The sequence below is a fragment of the Quercus lobata genome, chromosome 7 (assembly GCF_001633185.2).
Source record: "Quercus lobata isolate SW786 chromosome 7, ValleyOak3.0 Primary Assembly, whole genome shotgun sequence".
NCBI lineage: Eukaryota > Viridiplantae > Streptophyta > Magnoliopsida > Fagales > Fagaceae > Quercus > Quercus lobata.
Genome location: NC_044910.1, coordinates 24809862 through 24834756, shown reverse-complemented (window position 1 = coordinate 24834756; position 24895 = coordinate 24809862). Strand labels below are relative to the sequence as shown.

The 24895-nt window shown below is 41.2% G+C and overlaps 3 protein-coding genes and 1 pseudogene across 3 annotated transcripts; 2 read left to right on the top strand and 2 right to left on the bottom strand.

Moving 5' to 3' along the window:
• Window positions 1-2869: 2869 nt before the first annotated feature.
• Window positions 2870-4027, bottom strand: LOC115951787. Its single transcript, XM_031068934.1, has one exon. It carries the CDS (start codon window positions 4025-4027, stop codon window positions 2870-2872), a length of 1158 nt encoding a protein of 385 aa, XP_030924794.1.
• Window positions 4028-5748: 1721 nt separating this feature from the next.
• On the top strand, window positions 5749-6440 carry LOC115954287 (annotated as a pseudogene).
• Window positions 6441-12296: 5856 nt separating this feature from the next.
• Window positions 12297-12989, top strand: LOC115954282 (dirigent protein 22-like). The gene has a single exon (XM_031072196.1). It carries the CDS (start codon window positions 12350-12352, stop codon window positions 12923-12925), a length of 576 nt encoding a protein of 191 aa, XP_030928056.1. The 5' UTR covers window positions 12297-12349; the 3' UTR covers window positions 12926-12989.
• Window positions 12990-23631: 10642 nt separating this feature from the next.
• On the bottom strand, window positions 23632-24123 carry LOC115951786. Its single transcript, XM_031068933.1, has one exon. The coding sequence runs from the start codon at window positions 24121-24123 to the stop codon at window positions 23632-23634; it is 492 nt and encodes a 163-aa protein (XP_030924793.1).
• Window positions 24124-24895: the final 772 nt, after the last annotated feature.

Here is a 24895-nt window from a genome sequence, read left to right as displayed (position 1 = left end):
TTGTATAGGACATCCTTCATCAGCACAAACTGTGACGCTTGGACCTTCAGCTTCCTTGCGGCGCCCTTTTCCTCTGGTAACACCCCGTCCCTTAGGTAGGAGATCAATGGCGTGGTCCAGTTATGTTCAGAGTTCACCACCTGCATATTTGTCCCGTCATCGATAAGTGAAGATATTTGGACGAATGATAATACCTGTTCGGGAACCAACATGAATTCGGCTGATACAGCTTTTGCTAGTTGGTCAGCCCATTCGTTTTCTTCTCTTGGGACCTGAATGAATTCGACTTCGAGGCTGTTGATTTGGTACCTCACTTCTTCCAGATATCTCTTCATTCTATCGTTCTTGCACTCGTAGTTGCCATTGATCTGACTTGTGACCACTTGTGAATCGCAGTGGACAATTATGCTTTTTGCACCCGCGGCCCTCGCAAGGTCTAGCCCCGCGACCAGGGCTTCATACTCTGCCTCGTTGTTGGTTGTTGGGAAATCCAGTCAGATCATGCACTGTATCGTGTCCCCCTGCGGAGTTTTTATCACTACTCCGGCTCCTCCGGCTCGTCTGTTTGAGGATCCGTCTGTGTGGATACTCCACTGTTCCTTCTCTTTTACCAACTGGTCCTCCCCGAGTGTGAACTCAGCGATGAAGTCAGCTACTGCCTGTCCTTTTATGGCCGTCCGCGTGCGGTACTGGATGTCGAATTCGCTTAGCTCTATCGCCCACAAGGCCATCCTTCCTACTACTTCTAGGCTATGCATGGCTTTTCTTAGCGGCTTGTCCGTTAAGACAATGATTGTATGCGCCTGGAAGTATGGCTTAAGTCTCCGCGTAACAATTACTAACACGAAAGCCAACTTCTCCAACTGAGGGTACCTCTCTTCTGCTCCTCGGAGCGCACGGCTGGTAAAGTAGACGGGTTTTTGTATACCGTCATCTTCCCTCACCAAGGCTGCGCTTACAGCGGCACTCGAGACTGCCAAATAAAGGTAGAGTTCCTCTCCGTGTATGGACGGACTGAGCAGTGGTGGAGACGATAAATACGTCTTCAAGTCGTTGAAAGCCGTTTGGCATTCATCCGTCCACTCAAATGACTTTCTCAGAGTTCGGAAGAATGGCAAACACCTATCCGTCGCCCTTGAGACGAACCTGTTTAGTGTTGCGATCTTCCCATTTAAACTTTGGACCTCCTTGACCGTCCTTGGTGGTTCCAACTCCATTATCGCCCGTACTTTCTCCGAGTTGACCTCTATTCCTCTTTGGGATACCATGTAACCCAAGAATTTTCCCGCAGTTACTCCGAACGCACACTTGTTCGGATTCAGCTTCATATTGAACGATCGAAGCGTATCGAATGTTTCTCTGAGGTCGTCTAGGTGATCTTCTTCGTGCACGCTTTTAACCAACATGTCGTTAACATAAACCTGAACGTTCCTGCCAATCTGATGTGCAAACATCTTGTTCATTAGCCTTTGGTATGTTGCTCCAGCATTTTTGAGTCCAAACGGCATCACCTTGTAGCAGAATAATCCCTGGCTTGTGATGAAAGAGGTCTTCTCCTGATCAGATTCGTCCATCCTGATCTGGTTGTAGCCAGAGAAAGCGTCCATGAAGCTGAGAGCTGGTGTCTTGCAGTCGAATCCACAAGGGTATCTATCCGTGGGAGTGGGTAGTTGTCTTTGGGACAAGCCTTGTTGAGGTCTGTGAAATCTACGCACATCCTCCAGCTTCCGTTGGCTTTCTTAACCATAACTACATTCCCCAGCTAGTCGGGATAATATACTTCCCGGATGAAACCTGCCTCCAGTAACTTCTGAACTTCCTCGGCTATGGCCCTATCCCGTTCCCGGGCGAAGACTCGTTTCTTTTGCCGGACTGGAGGGAAGGAGGGCGACACATTCAACTTGTGGACCATGACCGATGGGTCAATTCCCGGCATGTCTTCATGATTCCAGGCGAATACGTCTTGGTTATTTCTTAGGAAAGTTGTGATCGTCTGGCGTACGAGCCAACTGGCTAGTGTGCCAATCTTAGTCATTCGTTCAGGCCGTGTGTCGTCAAGTCTTACTTCTTCTAACTCTTCAACCGGCTCTGCTAATGCTCGCTGTTTCCCGATGCACATTGTCTGCTACTGATCCTCCATCTCTAACATGGCGATGTAGAATTCTCGTGCTGCTACTTGATTCCCCCGCAGTTCTCTTACCCCATATTCCGTCGGGAATTTGATCATTAGGTGGTATGTAGAGGTTACCGCCTTCCAGGAATTGAGAGTGGGTCGCCCGAGGATGGCGTTGTAAGCGGACGAGCAGTCGACTACGAGGAACGTTATCTCCTTAGTGATCTGCTAAGGATAGTCACATGCCGTCACAGCTAGCGTTATCGCACCCAAAGGGAAGACCTTCGTACCCCCAAATCCTACGAGTGGGGCGTTCGTTGGGGACAATCGTTCCTTGTCAATCCTCATCTACTGGAATGCTGGATAGTACAAGATGTCTGCTGAGCTGCCGTTGTCGACGAGGACCCGGTGCATATTATAATCTCCAATCTGCAAGCTGACTACTAGCGCGTCGTCATGAGGATGGTGAAGTCTCCGAGCGTCATCCTCTGAAAAGTTTATGACGGGGTTATCTATCCGCGGCATCTTTGGTACTGATCCTGTGAGTTGGACGTTATGGACCATCCTGAGGTAGGTCTTGCGGGCTTTCTTGGAAGATCCGGCTGCAGTTGTGCCCCCTACGATCATTCGTATGTCTCCTATGGGTGGTCTAGGGCGGTCGTTCTCCCTTCGTGGAGCCTGTTCTTCTGGCGTATCGGTTCTTTCCCTGCTGACGAACCTCTGTAGTTTCCCCTGCCTAATTAGGGCCTCAATCTGCTACTTCAGGTCGTAGCAGTTAGCTGTGTCGTGACCGTGGTCCCGGTGAAAGCGGCAATACTTGTCTCTTGGTCTTTTGTTGGGGTCTCCCTTCAACTTTCCAGGGAAAGTCAATGCTCCTTCATCTTTGATTTGCATCAATACTTGGTCGATTGGGGCGGTTAACGGAGTGAAATTGGTGAACCTTCCAGTGGGTGGTCTGGAGCGCTTTTCATCACGTTGATCCCCGGTTTTAGCGACCTTTCGCCCCCTGTCTTGTCTCGTGTCTTCCTGCCTTTCCCTCTTCTTAGGCCTTTCCTCGCGGGCCACCAGCGCAACTTCTGCATTCATGTACTTGGTAGCCCTGTAGAGGACGTCCGTCATGGTTTTCGGGTCATTCTTGTATAGGGAAAACAAGAACTTACCCTTCCGTAGCCCGCTAGTGAACGCGGCTACGAGTATTTTATCGTCAGCTTCATCAATCGAAAGGGCTTCTTTGTTGAAACGAGTTATATAGGCTCGCAGCGTCTCGTCTTCTCGCTGCTTGATGTTCATTAAGCAAGCGGTGGACTTTTTGTATCGATGTCCGCCTATAAAGTGTGAGGTGAACAGGGTGCTCAACTCCTTGAAAGTATTGATGGAGTTTGGTGTCAACCTACTGAACCAAACCCTCGCAGGCCCCTTCAGTGTGGTCGGGAACGCCCTGCACATGATCTCGTCTGGTACGCCCTGAAGGTGCATCAAGGTCTTGAAGGTCTCTAGATGATCGAGTGGATCCTTGACCCCGTCATAACTTTCAATCTGCGGCATCCGGAACTTTTGTGGCAGAGGGAATGAGTTGACGGACGTGGTGAATGGTGAGTCGGTCCTGTTCACCAAATTGTCGAGATCAGAAGATACTCGCCCCTTGAGGGCGTTCATCATGACCTCCATCTGCTCCTTCATCGCTTGCATCTCTGCGACGATAGGCGAGGGGGCAAAATCCATGAAAGATGGAAGGCTCACGTTTTGCCACTCTGGTCGGCTTAGGGCATTGCTGCCTTCAGGCTTCTCCTGCTCCCTTCGCTCGGCACTGTTACCTTCCTGGTTTTGCTCCTGAAGGTTGGGTCCTACATCCCTTTGTCGTAGCTGCTCCTCCAGATCGTGGTTCTGCTTTGTGAGTCGTTCTACTGCTGTCATGAGTGTCTGGACCTGCCTTTCTAATGCAGTAGATCTCGGTGGTTCATCTTCTTAAGCGTTGTTGGTGGTAGCCATCGAGCGAGTGAGTACCATGCGACTCTTATGTCCGAGAGGCGATGATCTGGCTTAAACTTTTCGCTTTCCCACAGACGGTGCCAGCTGATGATGCTGTAATATCACCAATGAGCAATACAATCCACGCTCACTCCCGCTGACAACCTGCAAGAAGAAAAAGTGATCTCGCCGTGGGCACCGGTGTGGTGTCGACCAAATACCCTCCGACGGTCAAATTAGAACTGTTCTCAACTCTAGAGTGCTAGAGAGGGTAAATTATGCGTACCTTGATTTGCGAGGGTATTGAAGCTTTTATAGTAGAAGAAAATCGGCTTCCCTTCCTTGGACTAGAAGTCTTTTCCTTATGGGACTCTTCCTTTAACAATCCCAAGCGTGATGGACAAGTATTTCCTTGTAGAGTGGGTTTTTTCATTAAAGCGGATGTTCTAGAATTATCTTTGTGCGAACATCCTGATTTTCCTAGGGTTCCCTCGGATTCCAAACGTGTACACCAAGTATTTTAAGTGACGCTAAGTCCTCGGCCCACGCTTAATATTGGCCCATGAGTCTGAATCCGTCAAGCCCAATGTTCCGCAATTTCTTACCCCTTCAATATATATATAGACACACGTGTGTACGCATTTTCTTAAAAAAGTGTTTTAATGAAAAATACTATGCTTTCTGAGAAAGGACAAAACTAACATCATATAAAAGTTATTGATTATGGACTTCTTAATATTATACTCCTATTTTCTATTTGATAAGTAAATCTTTAACATTTAAGACTTTTAACTAGATATTATTTTCCTTTTTCTTTTTTTGAGGAGATACTAGATATCATTCTTTCATATAAGATTGTATGAAACCAAAAATAAAATTCTCATACAAGATTGAGAATTTAAAAGTCTTAAATTCTATAACAAAAAAATGAATGAAAATTTAAAATTTGTATCATCACTATAATATGCTTATATCTTTATTCTGATTTATGAGATAATATTTGTTTTATTAAAATTTTGAAATTAAAATTTTTTTTTCTTTTGAGATGAAGAAAGAAAGGGTTAATTATTTTCCTTTAAGGTATAAGTATAATTGCATTTTTCAAAATTTTGGGGTGATGGCCCCTCGCACGTCAATAAGATAGCTATGCCCTAGTAAGCATCACCCTCGGGCAATGCTAAGTTCAGCTTGTTGGAGGCTTGCTTGTAATCTTTAATGTGGACTCTTTGACGATGGAGGCAAAGGCTACCAAATACATAAAATATTTCTCTGTTATTAGTTCAACTTGCTCGCGCTTACAATATGATCGTATCAATAATTCAATACTAATTTCTTACTGCTACTTAAGTACTAGTTTTTAATTCTTGAATAGTGTACGCCTATTCAGCAAAAAAAAAAAAAAAAAAGAATAGTGTACGCCTGAGGCCATTGAATTCTATCATTAAATTGGTTCCCTGGTTGGTAGTTCATCTTGACTTGGAAATTATTACTGTTATTATTGGTAATGGCCAATGGGAAACCAAGCATATCAATCATTGTGTATTACATATTTTATTTTGCCAAAAAATACATATTTCTCGGTCAGTTGTGTATGTTATTAGTTGTTGGAACTGCAACATTAATCTTTTCACGCTTCTCTGTTATATAAACAAACGATTTAAACCCATAATAACATTGACATGATTATGTGTAAAGGTTCAGACACAAAACTTGACACAGATTAAACTTTTGATTCTTCTACAAAACTCTACGCAAGTTAATTACTCACCACCATGGCCAAAACCTTCTCAAAACGCACATCCATTTTATTCATGCTCTTCACCATTTTCTTCTTCTCAACCTACGTCATCGCAGATGAAGCACCCGTTTTCTCTAAAAATTTACCTCCTTCATCACTTGACTTAAGCAACAGAAGTTAAGCCACCTCCACTTCTACTTCCATGACATTGTCAGTGGCCCCAAACCTACTGCTATACGAGTTGCACAAGCTGCCACGACAAACACATCCCCAACGGGGTTTGGAGCCATGGCGGTGATTGATGACCCACTGACTCTCCTCCCAGAAAATACCTCCAAAGTTGTTGGACAAGCACAAGGAATTTATACCTTGGCGTCGCAGAGTGAAGCAGCGTTGTTAATGGTGATGAACTTTGCTTTCACAGAGGGACAGTATAATGGTAGCACTCTTAGTGTGTTAGGGAGAAACACTGTATTCTCGACTGTCAGGGAGATGCCGATCGTTGGTGGGAGTGATGTTTTCCGGTTTGCTCGTGGGTATGCTCAGGCCAAGACTTACACGTTTGATACCAAATCTGGGGATGCAGTTGTGGAGTACAATGTCTATGTCTTACATCATTGATTGGGAAAAATATATTGCACACAATGTGTTCTATACACTGCAAAAATGTTGAAAATGTGACTTTAAGTCACAATTTTTGTGTATTTGTACACTATGTGCAATAAACACCACCCTTATTGATTTGAGCGAGAACATGTTTATTGAGCCTTCCACATGTTATATGGCTACTCATGGTTTTCTTCCTTTTTTTGTGAAAAATAAAATACCGTTGACTGAATGTATTGTCAGATAATTGGGAATGTTTGATTTTGTGAAAGATATGTCATATGTATATGAAAAGCATGTTTGTCTCATTTGAAAATCCAATATGAACATTACAGAACCAAATTTTGGAAGATGCTTTAATTTATAACATATTTTGGATGCCACAATGGTTTTAATTTTTGATTTGTCTGTTGAATTTTGTGTTACTCACGTTTAAATTATCATATAGAAAACATAATAATGATCTATAGAAAATTTTGAGATATATACTTTTATTTTCTTTCAATCAGGTTCAACGTTTCTGATTATAAATTTAGGTTCATTCAACATGGTTGACCATTGGGCGCCCATTGCTTTGTTCTTCTCACGTACTATCAATATCTATTGCAACAGTTTAAATTCCTCCACTTTCCCTCACTTAGTTAGATTGAAATATAGAATTTCTAGCTTTAATGAATTTAAATGAGATGAATAGTGAAAACATTATTGATGGGTAATTAAAACTATACATGTCCATAAGACTCGTTCAAGAGCACCACGTCCAGGATAGTCGTTCAGACAGAAAAGAGGAAAACAGTAACACCAATGAGCAAGTTCGTCTAAGGGCAAGATAGATCTTCTAAAGAAAAGAGATTGTAGATGACCAATGGACATTTAGTAAATTCTAATATGTTCTCTGCAAACCAAGAACAGTTGCAACACTATCCATTATTCTGAGATATGGGGTGAATTTCCCGAAATTCACTCCATTTTCTCCCACTAAGTCCATTTATCTCCCATGATGATAATGACACCTAACAAGTAGACTCACTCCAAACTCTTTATAAAAAGGACTAAACCTCACCAATCCAAGGAATGTACAACTATTCATCAACTATTCACCCTGGTTACCTTCGGTAGTCCTGTTTTCTTTTTTAGGTTGTTGATCCACCATTGAGTTTGGAGCATACGACCTACTAATTTCATACTTCATCAATTATTATTATTTTCTTTTGATGGGATGAAAACATAATTTAAGTTGACCATCTAATTTGTTATTCCATGAGAATTATACTTATTCCAAATTTTAAGGAAAGCTTAATTCGGTAAAGATTTTTACATGTTATATCTTAAGTTTCTCAGTTAAATTCAATCATGTGTTATATGAGATAATAGAGTTTTTTAAATATTGTACCCCTAGCCCCTAGGACATAGATATGAGTGCGTGTTAACATAGACCCATTAGGTAGGCCCCATTTGACCACAACTAATGATAAATAATGAAGACCATCTCCGACAAGGTGATTCGGGGTGCCTAACATCTTCTCGAGATCTTACCCTAACTTTGAAGTTAGCTTGGTTGTATAGACCTTCATCATGGAGTTAATAAATTGTTCCTAACCTCCTTTATGTATCTATTTTAGAGACACGTGTGTATTCTCAAGCTTGTGTTGACTTTGATTCCAAACCACATAAAGAGAGATTGAGTAGCACGAGAGATGCATGTCAAGTACATGTCCACTATATGCAAATGGGAGATGTGACAAATTAGACCCATTTGGCCCAATTAGGTTTCCCATTTGTGAGCACAACCCAACTATCCACATTGATCATTTAATTGTTTTGTAACATTAAGAAAAATTGAAGTGATTACAGGAACAACTCTTTACATGCCCCACATGCACTTCTTCCTCTTATTTCCTCCCCGCCCTCTTTGTGAGTGAGTGGAGAAATAGCAGCCAGAATTGCATTGTCTTTCTCAATTGCCATCTTCTCTAATGATATCTAGGTTGTTGATTATGTATGACTTAATCTTGTACTATGCATGTAGCCAACAAATTTTTCTTAATTAGGTTTCCCAAATTTATATATATAGAGAGAGAGAGAGTACTTTGATGTTGTTTTTTTGGTTTCTCTTTTAAAATTCATCCATGTGGTTGTGCTTAACTAAAAATACACTTCTATTCATGAGAAAAAAAAAGCCGTATAACTGAATTTTAAGATTGAAAACCTAAGAAATAATACTTAAAGTATTGTATTTAAGTTTTGTCTTATATATACATACACACATGTGTACGCATTTTCTTAAAAAGTGTTTTAGTGAAAAATATTATGATTTTTGAGAAAGGACAAAACTATAATCATATAAAATTTATTGATTATGGACTTCTTAATATTATATTTTCATCTTGATAAGTAATTCTTTAACATTTAAGCCTTTTTAACTAGATATTATTCTCCTTTTTCTTTTTTTAGGAAATAATAGATATCATTCTTTCATATAAGATTGTATGAAACCAAATACAAAATTCTAATACAAAATTGAGAATTTTAAAGTCTTAAATTTAAACAAAAAAAAATGAATGAAAATTTAAAATTTGTATCGTCAATATATATAATATGCTTATATCTTTATTCTCATTTATGAGATATTTTTTGTTTTATTAAAATTTTGAAATTTAAAACTTTTTTTTATTTCTTTTGAGATGAAGAAAAAAAGGATTTTTTTTTTTTTTTTTTCCTTCAAGGTATAAGTATAATTGCATTTTTCAAAATTTTGGGGCGATGGCCCCTCGCCTCGCACCCCCAATAAGATAGCCATGCCCTAGTAATCTTTCATGTGGACTCTTTGACGGTGGAGGCAACAAAATACATAAAGTATATCTCTGTTATTGGTTCAACTTGTGCTTACAATATGTTCGTATCAATAATTAAACACTAGGGTCTGTTTGGATAGAACTTATTTTCCTGAAACTGAAAACTGAAAACTGAAAACACTGTAGCAAAATAATTTTTAAATATGTAAATAGTATCGTGGGACCCATTTTTAATGAAAAAGTTGATAAAAAGTGGAGTTTGTGGGACCCGTAAACAGTACATAAGTCACTGTTCATGGCTGAAAAGTCAACAATATGCGGCTGAAGAAAAAAAAAAAAAAGAAAATAAAAAGAAAAAAAGAAGAAAAACGCGGACGCAGACGTAAAATGCACTATCCAAACATACACTAATTTCTTACAGGTTACAGCTACGTAAGTACTATTGTTTTTAATTCTTGAATAGTGTACGCCTGAGGCCATTGATCAATTCTATCATTAAATTGGTTGCCTGGTGCTGGTTGGTAGTTCACCTTTGACTTGGAAATTTCATATCATTTGCTCTGTTATCTAATCCTGTATTAAGTTATTAATTGCCTTTTTTTTTTATTAAACCGCTTTTTTTAGGTGGTTTGGTTAGTGATTCCTTTTGTGTTCTAAGATGGTTTCTTTTGGTGCAGGCGTCATTGGAAAACAAGTACATTATTACTACTATTATTTTCAATAATTAGAGCATTCATATCAGTCTCAAATATTTAGTTAAATTAATCTAAAGAACTTTACTTTTGCTAGTTTAGCTATCTATTATTTTCATGCACATACATCAGCCTCAATACTTTATCAACATTGAAATTTGTTGGAGCATTTTAATATAAAATAATTAAAATGAATAAATGTTACAACATAAATATAAAGATGTGGGGGTGAATATGGAAAATGACAAGTTAATGAATATGTTTAATCCCACATTAAAACGGAGAAAGATTATTTTATTTTTTTTAATTGTGGTGATTAATGGGCTAACATGAATTGTCTCAAATATTGGGCTAGATATGTGCGCAAGAGGGAGGTGAACGATGGAGGTTCTTGGTAAGGAAGGATGTTCTTTTTGGTAGAGTTTTGGGCTTGAACACTTTGTGCAGAGGTTATTCTAACCATACGACACTTGTTAGGCTATTGTATCCTGGGGAAGACCTCAGTCCAAATAGTGTTGTATAATTTCTCTCTTTAAATTAATAAAATTTAGAAGTATTATTCAATTTCTCTTTGTGTTATTTCCATTATTATTGTGTTTGCACCAACAAAATTTAATGTAGTGAGGATAAGTGCTCACTACATGTAGCGATAAGACTATCATTTTTAAAAACTTTAATTAATTTAGTAAGGCTGATGCACACTTGATTCGGTTGAGTTTAAATAAATTTTTGCTGAAATATTAAATTGGTAAGATTGATGTGAATGCTCTTACAAATTTATAATGGAAGAAAGGAGGATTATATCTTTTAGAAAGACTAAGGGTGTCGATCAATTCAATTACAAATCTTTTGGCATCAAATCCATTATTTTAAAAATAAGAGACTTTAGCAACTGATTAATTTAAAGAAAATTATTCTCTTTCATTATAAATAGACATGGCAAAACAAGTCAAAATTTTCTAACCTAACCCGACCTGACCTGAAAAAAACCTGACCCAACTCAATTTTTTGACCAAAGCAAAAACGGGTTGACCCGTGACCTAACCTGTGTTTTTTACGAGTTAACCCGACCTGACCCGCGACCCGACCCGAACCCGAACCATTTTTTAAAACTTTTTTTTTTTTTTTTGTAAAAAATAAAATAAAATAAAGACAATATTGCTTTAATTGTTTGTTGTGAGTTTTAAGGAAATAATTAAGACATTTACATAACTGTATGCAAATTAATTAAAAGATGAATGATTGAACATTCTGTAATGAGTAAAGATTTTTAGATATCAAATAGTAAAGTGCATGTCAAGATAATCTGGTTACAATACAGTTAAAAACATAGATTTAAAATTGTATACATGTGTGAAAAATATTCACAAGTGTGAAAATAGTGAACTCAAAGTATCAAATTAACATAAATTATGAATGCATAGACCTATTTTTTAACAATTTATGTCCAAAATAAACAGCTTTTCAAAATAAATTTTGATATTTCCTAGAATGTGTGTTGCTTAACAATGATATAATATTCATAATAAAGACCACGTATAAATAAGTAAACAATCAAATTTTAATATATATCTCAAATTGAAATAGAGTGTCAACTACAATTGACAATGGATTATAAAATTAATTTTCAAGATTGTAAATTTCTTATATGTTTTTATTCTTTATCAAATGAATTATCCAATAAGTTATTTGTAATTTTATTTTATATTTTGAGATGTTGATATTGTGTAGAAATAAAACTTATGTATTTGTTTTATTTATCTTTGTGTTATTTTGTTTTAGATAGTAATGTTAGGATTTGTATAATTTTAAAATTATTGAATAAGTATTGATAAGTGTAATTCATTCTTGATATAAGTGGATAATTTAAAGTAATGCATTTTACATCAATAATTTGTTGCATGACTTTTTAAATGGAAAATACATGTTTTTTTTTTTTTTAATTCATGTGAAAAATATGGGTCAACCCGATTGACCTAAACTTATTTTTAACCCGCTTAAAATGACCCAATTTTACCCCACAATCCGTTTGACCCATAACCCAATTGAACCAACCCGAACCACCCATTTTGCAATGTCTAATTATAGACACAAAAAGTAACAGATGTACAAATTTGCAACGATAAATTTACATTAAAAGTACAACCCATTTCAACGATTGAGCATTATATATTTTATTGCATGGTAAGTACACCTATTACTATTTGATTACAATATCTTTTTAGGTGTGATTGTTGGAAATGCTATATAAATTTTGTCAACGCTTCTCTATTTTATATATATATAATTTATTTTTATTTTTTTGAGGAAAAACTTCTATATTATATAAAGAAACGATTTAAACCATAATAATGATAAGAAGATTATGTTTGAGTCACAAAACTCTACAATTTAACCCTTGTTTCTTCTCCAAAACACTAATCTCTTTCTTCCCACCATGGCCAAAATTTTCCCTTCCACTTTACTCATATCCTTTGCTATTTTCTTCTTCTCAACCTACATCAAAGCAGAAACACCCGTTTTCTCTCGAAATTTATCTCCTTCATCACTAGGACTTAAGAGAGAAAAGCTAAGCCACCTCCACTTCTACTTCCATGACATTCTTAGTGGCCCCAAACCTAATGCAGTACGAGTTGCCCAGGCTGCCATGACAAACACATCCTCAACGTCCTTTGGAGCCGTGTCGGTGATCGATGACGCGTTGACTATGCTGCCGGATAATAGCTCGAAAGTGGTAGGAAGAGCACAAGGTATTTATGCCTCAGCATCGCAGAGTGAATTCGGGTTGTTAATGGTGTTGAACTTTGCTTTCATAGAAGGAGAGTATAACGGTAGCACTCTTAGCGTGTTAGGTAGAAACACTATCTTGTCCACCGTCAGGGAGTTGCCAATCGTTGGTGGGAGTGGTGTTTTCCGGTTTGCACGTGGGTATGCTCACGCCAAAACTTACACCTTTGATACAAAAACTGGGGATGCTGTTGTGGAGTATAATGTCTATGCCTTACATTATTGAGCCACACACGTATATTGAGCCAATTACTTGGCTATTCATGTTTTGTTTTGTTTTGTGTTTATTTTAACGAAAAATAAAATACTGTTGGCTCTCGTATGGGTTTGACATCAGTATGCTAGTTGTACTTTTAAAAAATAAGGGAAAAAAAAAGTTTTAACAAAACCGTAAGCAAACGGACATGGTGTCCGTATTATACTTATTTGAAATTTGGGATTTTGATTTTGTGACAACTGACAAGTATGTATTATTATTATATCGTGCTTGTCTAATTTAACAATCCAATCAGAACAGTACAGAACAAAAAGAAAGATGCTTCATTAGATATACCGGAGGCCACAATGGTTTTAATTTGAAAACTTTCCATGCAACTTTGTGTTACTCTTACGTACTCTAGTCTAAATTATAATTAGATTTAAAACAAAATAATTCTATAGAAAATGTTTAGATATGTATTTTTATTTTATTTCAATCAGGTTCAACCTTTTTGATTCTAAATTTAGGTTCATTCAACATGGTAGACCATTGTGCTGTTCTTCTCACACATTATCAATATTTATTGCAAAAATTCGAATTCCTCCATTTTCCCTAAATAAGAAGATCTCTTCTTGTTTCAATAGAAAGCCTTATGTGAAAATATTTTTTCCCATTTTTTGGTGTTTACTTGCATAAAAAAAATGGATCAATAGAAAACTCAAGACTTAATTTTAAGAAGTAAATATTCATGTTATTAAGAGATGATAGACATTTAAGATTTAATGACTCACTCCTAAGAATGATAGAAACAAGTTTACATAATAGACCAGTATACTTTAATTGTTATCCTAATTTTGCTTTAAGTCTATCTGACAGAAATATTATGGATGCTTTAACTTTGAATATAAAGATAGATGGTTATTATATCAAAGAAGACTTAGAACCTTTAGCTATTATTTATAGGATTTATTATAAACTTATGAAAACCACCCTAGACCCTCAATCCATGGTTGAACCTTCCCCCAAAGGACATACTCTCCTTCTTCAAGCCTCAACCCCAAATAGTAGACTTCGTGTACCCCAACAAATACAATGGAAAGACATAACCTTCCTGAACGATGGCAACTAGAGGCCATTGCTCCCACACCAAAGACAGAAAACATAGAACCAGATTTCATAGCCCAAAAGGCAAACGGTACAATTATTATTTCTTTCAATAATAATGACAGACAAACTGATAGCCTTATTAGACCTAGTAGTTCCTCATACAGAAAGACCCCCCTATGATGTTTACCCCTAGAAGCTCCTTCTCCTCTAGGACATCTTTCTTTGATTCCAAACCTTTACCTCAGAATCTTCCTCCAGTTGTACACATTCCTCCTATAAACACCAAAAGAACCCTAGTCTAGACAAAGACAACCTATTATCCGGCAGAAACCACACAACCGACCCCTAATGTTCACCAAACCCTTTATGAGCCCCAACCTTAACCTGATTCTCCTACTCAAACAGATATATTAGGATTTATAGATCATGGTAGACAAATTAATGTTTTATCTAAGGAATTTGTTTTAGATAAAGAATTACTAAAACATGACTACTTAAAACCTAAAAACACTAATAGATAAAACCAATTTTTTGAAGGATATATTGAATAAGAAAGGAATAATTTAAGAACCAAATATTATGAAATTGTGACAAACTTGCAGACGCACTTTAGTTTCATTGACTTTTTGAACTATCATAATAAAAAGATAAGTGTAATAGAAAAAACATTATCTTGGACGAAGACAGAAAAGCATGAGAAGGTGTACCAAACTTATCCACCCTTTGAGTGAGTCAATTATATTGAATCAAAGTAGTGGAGTCCAGGTGTTGGATACTCCTATCAAAAGACCTAGTCTAAGTGATGATAATAAGAACCTAGATAGCATAATTCAACAGAATAACTACACTAACATCTATCTAAAAACAATTGGTCAAAAGCTACAAGACATAGAAGATAGAATGACAACCCCTTCCACCTCTATAAAAAAGGAAAATGAGTCTAATACCCCTTTGTTTATCCCTCATGAAATACCTCCTTACCTTAGATCACCTTTAAAGAGACCCATGACAGAAAAAACAAATAATCTACCTGATGAAATAAATAAGAAGTTAGATTTAATGAAATTGGAATCACAAAAAGACATGGACTCATTAAAAAAAAAAAAGATATACAGTTAAATACAATAGGAAGAACTAAGTCTTCAGAGGATCAAGAATAAGAAGATAATCAAGTGACAGATTTGACAGACTCTTCAAACATAGATAATTTGGAATCATAATTTACAAATAAATTACAAATTAATAAATTAACTTTAGGATCTTCTTAAGATCGCAAAAAAGGAAGAATTGATGAAATTTACCGCAAAAAGAATTGGCATCCTAAACCTGCTCCCCCTGCAGTTTACAATTTGAAGAAAGACATACTTCTATTAATTCATCCTATTCGCCAAATTTGATACATGAGTGGAATATTGATGGAATGTCAGAATATGAAATAATAAACCTTTTATATGAAATGACATTGCTCACTAATGTTTATAAGAATCATGGAAAATCTGACCACCAGATAGCCCATCTAATTGTCATCAGTTTTACTGGCCAATTGAAAGGCTAGTGGGATCACTACTTAAATAATGATGACAGAAATAAAATATTGACAGTTGTTAAAAGAGAAATGGATGGAAGTGTTATAATGACAGAAAAACAGCCTTCACAAGATGCAGTTAATACTTTAATTTTTACCATTACTAAACATTTTGTTGGAGATCCTAATCAATATAAAGAAAGAGTTTTAGATGTTTTAATTAATTTAAGATGTCCACAACTTTCAGACTTTAGATGGTGTAAGCTCCAAGGACGAACTTGATGGGCCAAACCACTATTTGGGCTCATAATCTATTTATTTGGTGGGTCTAAGTATCCTACCTTGGGTTGTCCTAGGCTAAGGGACCCAATGCAAAAACTTTTCTCCCTTTTTCTCAACGTTAACTCCTCTCTCTCTCTCTCTCTCTCTCTTTCTTTCTTACTCTCTTCTTTCCCTCAGAATTGCATCCCCCAACTATCCACTCATTTCTCCTATTTATAGCCTTCGTTAATGGGGTGATCATCATTATCTTCTCCCTTAGTGCAAAGAAGGGTCCAATGTCAATGGGATTAAGTGGGTTTTTAGGTACGAGTGGCCTTAGAAATGGTTCCCACTTCAGTTAATGTGTTCGGCAGCGGAGTTTCCTAAGGTTCTGTCGGGCACGTAAACGGTGATGTGTCCGGGCGATGTGACCGAGCATGTGCATAGTTACCGAGAATAGTTTCCCGAGCATCCTATGAGCAGGGCGTATGCGATCTGCTTTCTAAGTGTCCTGACAATACTTAGTCCACGTTGATGGCTATTTGTGGGTCTGGGCCGGGGCCTTTGTCGATGTGAAGATTAGATCCTTGGCCCATATCATTGATTCATGGTCCAAGGCCCAATATGAACTTGGGCGTTTAGGTGCCATACAATAGCCCCCCCCCTTGATTCGTCCTCGGGCCTCGGGGACAAATCAAGGAGTCAGAGAGGCAGTGTTTTGCCCGAGAAGCCTAACGGACATGCTTGGGGGTTACAGCGGTCCATAAATGCGCTTCTCAAAAGACACGTCACTTCAGATCCTGCGGCTTTGCAGTCGTTATTACCTGACGGTTCACAAACCGAGGCGCGCGTGTGGACTACTCTGGGCATTTCTAAGGTCACCCCCTTTCTACTTCATCATTGCTAATTAATGTTACTCATTGCACACCAACTGATGCTTTCCTTGGCTCTTATATATAACCCATCTTAATTCATTTTCCCACTTTTCACTCTCTGTCACTTCGAAACTTTTCTCTACCGAGCATTCCCCTGCGCTCTAGTTCACAAACCCAGAATCCTCCTTTCCCTTAAAGCTAAAAGTAAGTTTTCTTCCCCTTTCCTTTATTTTCATTTCCTTCCCCAGAGCCCCTTTTTAATTTCTAGTCATAGAATGGGTTTTGCTCACCTTTTGAACGCCGGAGCTCCCTTAGCCGCTTTTAGGCAAACCTTTAGCATCCCTGATGATGTGGAGTTGGCTTATTGTCACAAAAGTGAAATAGCTCTCCATAGAGGGGCAAGCACTGCCTTTTTCCCACTAATATCCGTCTTAGAAGGCAAGGTCAGGTTTCCCATAGACCCCCTCCTACTTAACACCCTTAGATACTACGGGTTGAGTGCCAACCAACTTCCCCCTAACTTTTACCGGGTAGTGAGTTGTGTGGCCAAGCTAAACCAAACGTTCGGCTTGCAGTTAGACCACCACGACATAAACCACATGTACAGCCTCTGTGGAAAGAAGAAATCAAACTATTACTTAAGGACTAGAGATAACAGGGTACGGCTGATTTCTTGTTTGCCGGACTCTAATAGGAACTCCGCCAAGGAATTTGTCCGAGTGAGCGGCAATTGGTTTGCTGGTGACATCCCTCCCCCTTTGTCACGACGTGAAGTTGGTTCGTCCTAACCTTTAATTTCTCATGTTTCCCAAAATTGTAAATACATTATTTACTCTAACTTTGATTCGTTTTCTTTTTACTGCAGACGGTTCAGTGTTCACTCTAGAAGTCAGAACAGCCCACATCCGAGACCTAAATTTTGTGTTAAGGTCTGAAATCTTCGTTCATCGGGATGGGCAACTTCATGCTTCCCACCTCATTCTCGGCGTAGACCCGGTATACTCCACCTGGCAACCTTTCAGCCAAGCCCTCCTTGTAGATAGCCCACTCCTCTCTTACATAGATGTTCGACATGCAAACTTCCTCCCCCCCAGCATCATTGTAGGGGAAGCTCGTGACCACGGCCCACGGTATACCTGTTCTAATGAACTTGCGCCCATAAGGGACGAATCGGCCGAAGTAGCATCCAGGCATCTCCGGGAACGCGCTCCCGAGGCCGTTCAGCGTGAAGCCACACAAGCTGAACCTGTGAATCCGGTTCAAGTAGCCGCGCAAGAAGCCGCGGAGTCCAGTGACTCTTCCAGGACCCACTTCGCTCCTAAAGACATGGTGACCAGAAGGACTTTGACCGTCAGCCATTTCATCCCTGGGGCAAGCCAGGCCATTCAACAGCAACAGCCTCCACCTTAAGGGCGCGTCCCGGCTCCTCCCACTCATCCTCCACCTCCCTCTGCTCCTGGGCAGTAACGCAAAAGGCAAAGGCTTGCCGATCAATCCTCCACCAGCCCGGGAGAGGGCCAAGTCCAATCTCCACTTCAACCTTCCCGGGGTATCACCATCCGGGAGCTGCCGGCCCAGGTCGAAACAAATGTGGCCTCATTCTCCAGACTGGTGCCTCTGTGGCATCCAATGTACGAGCTGGACGGCACGCCCCTTCCGTTTAACACAAGTGTTCGGGGCTGGGAGAAGGGTGAAGGGGGCCGAGTTGCCCAAAGCTTAGCTCATGGCCTCCTCCTGCCCGCGGACGTAAGCGCATTTGCAGATGTGACCGATGAGTCCATAAGGAGAAGGCTCCAATGGCACACCATCGCAGTTAGTCCTCTTCCTTCGCACTCTCATTATTATCATTTCCCTTCCGTGCACGTCCTTATATTTATATATTTTTTTTTTTTTGTGTTCGGTGTAACTTTGAATTGTCGTGCGTTAATAACATTGTCTTTAACAGGCCGCCCAGCTAGCCCATATACTAAATGAAAGGGTGAAGGATCTTTCCGAGGAGGTGGGTCCGCAGAAAGCCAGTAAGGAAAAGGTTGTGGAAGTGGCAAAGGAGAAAATGAAAATTGCCGAATCTGCCGAGAAGAGGGCTGCTGTTGCGGAGAAATCCCGGGATTCGGCAGAGAAGAAATCGACGGAACTGGTGGTGCAGCAGAATGAGACAAAGATGAAGTTGGCCGAAACAACAAGTTTGAACTCCACTCTATCTGAAGAGGTTGTTGATCTGCGGGCTACCCTTGAAGCATGTGAGAATAAGTGGTACGATGAGGGGTTTGCCGACGCCGAGAAGAGCATGGAGCTGGTGGTTATGCAAGCTCGGCAACTATCTTTCCGAGAGGGCTGGATGGCTGCTCTACAGGCCCTAGGGGTGCCCGAGGACTCCTTTCTTAGGGACCCTGATCAGATCCTCGTTCCAGTCTCTGTCCTTGCTGCTCAAAACCCAGTCGGTCCAAACGAAGAGGAGGAGACAGATAGCCTGAGGGAGCTGGTGGAGCAAATTGATGCCCACGTAGAGATGATCGGGGCAGAAGTAACCAACAACCCTCCCACTGAAGGCCCTCAAGGTGAAGATGCCCATTCCCAACCCCCCGTGCCTGAGCGCCACACCGTCGAAATCGCCTCTGAGACACAACCCGTGGAGCTTTCTTCCTAATTGCCGAACCTGCTTTACATTTCTTTTACTTGCTTTTATTATTTTATTTCGAGTTGGTTTGCCCAAGTCGCCGGGTTGTGGCGACTAGACAATTATTTCCCGTTTTAAACAGTTTGCTTGGTCTTTGAATCTTGATATCACCGGGTTTTGGTGATTACAAAATTTATTTATCATGCTTGATTTCAAATTTGTGTTATTTGCCGATCAATTGTGATGATGCATGTATATTTTCTATCTCTTGTGTTTGTTTTAAAGTTCCCGCAAATGTTTGCGCGGCTTTCCCTTGCTGGTTGGTTGGGTTTGAACCGGGAAGTCAGGTTATGCTTTCCGGAGTTCTGAGTAAAGTTTCCACCTGCTCGGTGATAGGACTTGAACCGAGAAGCAGGCTTCTATCCTTAGACACATTTTAGCAAGGTTTCACCTGCTCGGTGATAGGAATCGAACCGAGAAGCAGGGTTCTGTCCTTGGAAATATTTTAGCAAGGTTTCCACCTGCTCGGTGATAGGAATCGAACCGAGAATCAGGCTTCTGTCCTTAGAAATATTTTAGCAAGGTTTCCACCTGCTCGGTGATAGGAATCGAACCGAGAAGCAGGGTTCTATCCTTTGGAATATTTTAGCAAGGTTTCCACCTGCTCGGTGATAGGAATCGAACCGAGAATCAGGCTTCTGTCCTTAGAAATATTTTTGTAAAGTTTCCACTTGCTCAATGATAGGAATCGAACCGAGAAGCAGGCTTCTGTCCTTAGAAATATTTTGGGGCTACTTGAATCTCCTTAGCTTCCTACTTATCCATCAACCAGACACAGTTAACAAAGATAATTTGCCCGGCAAGAACGAGTTAGTTGCATTTTTACCATGAGTCAGTACAATACATACATATATATATATATATATCTATATATATATTATTTTTTCTAAGCATGACCGGTCAATGATAAAAATTCTTTAGCTTATAAGCATTCCAAGGTCGAGGCAATGGTACTTCGTTCAAGTCTTCAAGATAATACGCTCCCACGCCTGCAATAGCTGTAACCCTGTATGGTCCTTCCCAAGTTTTGGCAAGCTTCCCGGGATTTGTATCTCGCATGCTTCCTACTGCCTTTCTTAGTACCAGGTCTCCAGCGCTAAATTCTCTCACCCTTACTCCTTGATCGTAGCGTCGGGCAAGTTTTTGTTGATACTCTGCTAGCCTTATGGTTGCTGCTCCTCGGTGTTCTTCAAGTAAATCTAGGCACCCTGTCAGCTGACCTTCGTTCTGTTTCGTATTGAATTCTGAGACCCGTGCGCTGCATAGGTTGATCTCGGCCGGTATCACGGCTTCAGCTCCATAAGTGAGAGAGAATGGGGTTTCGCCCGTGGATCTTTAAGGAGTTGTCTGGTATGCCCACAAAGCACTTGGTAGTTCTTCAGCCCAGTTGCCCTTCGCTCCTTCCAGCCTTTGCTTCAAGCCGTTCACGATCACCTTGTTCACGGCCTCAGCCTGGCCATTGCCCTGAGGATACGCCGGGGTAGAGTACCTGTTCCTGATCCCGAGATTGCTGCAAAATTCGTGAAAACTTCAACTGTCAAACTGCGGCCCGTTATCTGATATAAGGGAGTCCGGGACTCCGAACCTGGTGATTATGTTCTTCCATATGAACTTCTTCACATCTATATCCCGGATATTGGCCAAAGTTTCTGCCTCCGCCCATTTGGTGAAGTAATCAATGGCCACCAACACGAATCTTCGATTGCCTGTTGCTCGAGGAAATGGCCCGAGTATGTCCAGCCCCCATTGCGCAAAGGGCCAAGGACTGCTAATCGGGTTCAAATGCCCGGCTAGTTGGTGTATCTAAGGGGCGTTCTTCTGACACTATTCACACTTCCGAACGTATTCTGTGGTGTCCTTTTGCATCCAGGGCCACCAGAATCCTTAAGTCATTGCCCGATGTGCCAGTGATCGTCCCCCTACATGGCTGCCGCATATCCCTTCATGCAACTTAGCCAGGAGCTGGCCTACTTTCTCCGGGTGCAAGCATGACAAATATGGCCCTCCAAATGACCTACGATAGAGTTTCTGGTCTTCGGACAACCAATACCGGGCTGCCACCCTGCAAACTTTGTTAGCCTCTTTCTCATCATCCGGAATCTGGTCATTGGCCAAGAAATCCACGATGGGGTCCATCCAGCTTGGACCAAGTGTTACGACTGCCGTGACTTTGACTCTTGTAGCCCCCTCACTTCCTGCCACCTTAATGCTGGGTTCGGGGATGAGTTCCACTCTGATAAGCTGGGGAATATCCTTGGCAATGAGCGATGCCAGAGTGGCGAGAGAGTCAGCATGTCTATTCTGCACTTGGGCCACTTGAATCACCTTCACCGTACAAAAGCCATCCACGACCTGCCTTACCAAGTCCAAGTAGGCTTTCATCCGAGGATCTCGACCTCAAAATTCCCCTGTACCTGGTTGACAATGAGTCTTGAATCCGAATAGATCTCCATATCTCGGGCCTCTAACCGTGAAACAGCCCTCAGTCCGGCAAGCAATGCTTCATACTCTGCCTCATTGTTGAAGGCATTAAACCCCAACCTGAATGAATGTTCCAAGAGAATTCCTTCCGGGGTGATTATGACTACCCCGGTTCCAGCCCCTTTGGCGTTGGAAGCCCCATCCACATGTACCTTCCACGGGCGATGCTCCACCTGACAAACCATTTCCCCCTTGGGAGAGAATTCTGCTACAAAATCTGCTAACACCTGTCCCTTTACTGCACTTCTCGGCTTATACCTCACCTCAAATGCCCCGATCCGTGTCCTCCATTTAGCTATTCGCCCCGTAAGATCGAATCATTTCAATAATGACTATAAGGGATGTTCGGTCAGCACATATACGGTATGAGCCTAGAAGTACTGAGGCAATTTCTTGGTAGCATGTATTAGGGCCAACACCAACTTCTCCAAGGGCAAGTACCTAGTCTCGGCGTCAACTAGAGTCTTGCTGATATAATACATTGGCTGTTGTACTCCTTGGTCTCTTAAAAGCACAGCACTTACAGCATGTTCGGATACCGAGAGGTACATGAATAATTCCTCTCCGAGCTCTGGTGCACTCAACATCGGTGCTTGCACTAAGTACTCCTTAAGGTCTTGGAAAGCTTTTTCACATTCATCATCCCACCGAAACCCCTTCCACTTCTTTAAAAGCTGATAAAAAGGTCGGCAGCGATCCGAAAATTTTGAGATGAACCAGTTAAGAGCGGCCAGCATCCCGATCAATACCTGTACTTCTTTCGGGTTGCTCGGCAACCGGAGTCGCTTCACGGCTTCAATCTAGTCGGGATTTACTTCTATCCCTCTGTTGGTGATCAAGTACCCCAAAAATTTGCCAGCCCCTACTCCAAAGGTGCATTTTTCTGCGTTAAGACGCAATCTGTGCTTTCGCAGCACCTCGAACACTCCCCGGAGATACTCTACATGCCAGGCCTCTTGCTTGCTTTTTACCACCATATCGTCGATATACACTTCAACCGTATACCCAATTTTATCCCGAAACATCCTCGTCATCATCCGTTGGTATGTCGCCCCGGCATTCTTTAGCCCAAAAGGCATCACGGTATAATGATAATTGGCATCAGAGGATATGAACGCCTTTTTCTCCTGGTCTTCATTGGCCAGGGCAATCTGATGGTACCCTTGAAAGGCATCCAGGAAGCTCATCCTCGGGTGCCCACAAATGGCGTCCACTAATTGGTCAATCTTTGGCATGGGGAACGGGTCCTTTAGGCATGCCCGGTTCAAATTCGTGAAATCCACACAAACCCTCCACTTGCTATTCTTCTTTCGGACAACAACGGTATTTGCCAGCCATTCCGAAAAAAAGGTTTCCCTTATGGCCCCTGCCTCCTTCAGCTTCTCCACCTCCTGTCTTACCGCCTCAACGTGGTCTTTGGCCGACCTTCTCGGCTTCTGCTTCTTGGGGGGATATGAGGGGTCTACATTGAGTTTTGGACGATAAACCCGAGATCAGCCCCGGGAACTTCATAGGGATCGCAAGCGAAAACATCTAAGTTTTGAACCAGAAATAGTAATACTTGGACTCTTTCCTCACGATTCATGCTTACTCCGACCTGAAAATGTTTATTGGTGTCCGGCAATATTTTTACCTTTACTAACTCCTCAGAACACCCAGCCCCCATTCCTTCTCAGGGATCCTTTAATTGCTATAACGGGTTTTTCCGGGACACATCTTCCTGTTCAACGCGCCCCTATTCGGGTCGCCCAGCCTTCATGTCTCCATCCCGTTGCCCGGTGATTTCTCCCTGATTTATTTGATTCCCCTACTTCCAGTTTACTACAGCAGTAAGGCACTGTCTGGCCACTTGTTGGTCTCCTTTTATTACAATAACACCCCGCTCGGTTGGGAATTTAATCTTTACATGCAATGTTGATGGGACGACCCTCATTGAGTGGATCCATGGTCTTCCCAGGATGGCAGTATAAAGGAAAAATGAGCTTACTATTGTGAACGTTACAGATACCTCCTTCCCTCCCATAATCACGGGGAGAGAGATTTGCCCTCTAGGAATCACTACTTTGCCATCAAATCCAACCAAAGGTGAAGTGTGCTTCATGAGGTCCTCCTTCTTCAGACCGAGTCCCTTGAACAGATCGGGGTACATCACGTCGGTCCCGCTTCCCTGGTCTATCATCACCCTTTTTACTAAGAAGCCGTTTATCCGGGCCGTGACCACTAACACGTCATCATGTGGTTGAATTGTCCCCTCTAGATCACCATCGTCAAACGAGACAGGCTCTCGTGCAAACTTCATCTTCTTACTCGGCGACTATAGACCCGGGTTACCTTCTACCGACACTACTATTAACACTTCTTTCCTTCTTCCTACAATGAGCTTCTCCGGCGCAACATAGATTACTTTAATTATCCCCACAGGGGGTGGGAGAGGGTTTCCCCTTTGCTGGATATCTTGCCCTACGACTCTGTCCCCCGAGTCTAGCACGAAATCCTTTAAATGCTCGACCTTAACTAGCTGCCCAAGGTGGTCTTTTAATACCCGGCATTGTTCGGTGGCGTGACCCCTATCTCGGTGATAAGTGCAGTATAGACTTTGATTCCTTCTGGATGGATCCTCGCCCATCTTGTTCAGCCATCGAAAATACGACTCATGTTTGATCCAGTCAAGAATCCTGTGTACCGATTCCTTAAACGTAACGTTCACTTCTCCCATTTATGTGGCCGGTTCTTGAATCACCGGACCCCCACGAGGCCTGAACAGGAAACCTGCCTGCCGGGGACGAGTCATCATCGGCGCTTTACCTTTGCTCTGTAGCTGGTCATCTTCTAATTGTTTGTATTCCTCGTTGCGTCTTATAAGCTGCCGCATGCCTTCGGGCGGCTTTTTGGTCAATGACTCTCGTAGCCCTGAATCCTCGGGCAACCCCATTCTAAATGTGCTTGCCGCCACCCTTTCGTTATCCCCGCTGATCTCGTTGTATAGCTTCCAATACCGGCTAGCGTAACTACGGAGGGTCTCTCCCGCCCTCATTTTCATTGACAGGAGCGCGTCTACTGGCTGTGGTACT

What these genes read in the sequence shown, in the direction of transcription:
- LOC115951786 (XM_031068933.1), bottom strand. Translation starts at nt 24,123, where the DNA reads ATGAAGTTTGCACGAGAGCCTGTCTCGTTTGACGATGGTGATCTAGAG.
- LOC115951787 (XM_031068934.1), bottom strand. Translation starts at nt 4,027, where the DNA reads ATGACAGCAGTAGAACGACTCACAAAGCAGAACCACGATCTGGAGGAG.
- LOC115954282 (XM_031072196.1), top strand. Translation starts at nt 12,350, where the DNA reads ATGGCCAAAATTTTCCCTTCCACTTTACTCATATCCTTTGCTATTTTC.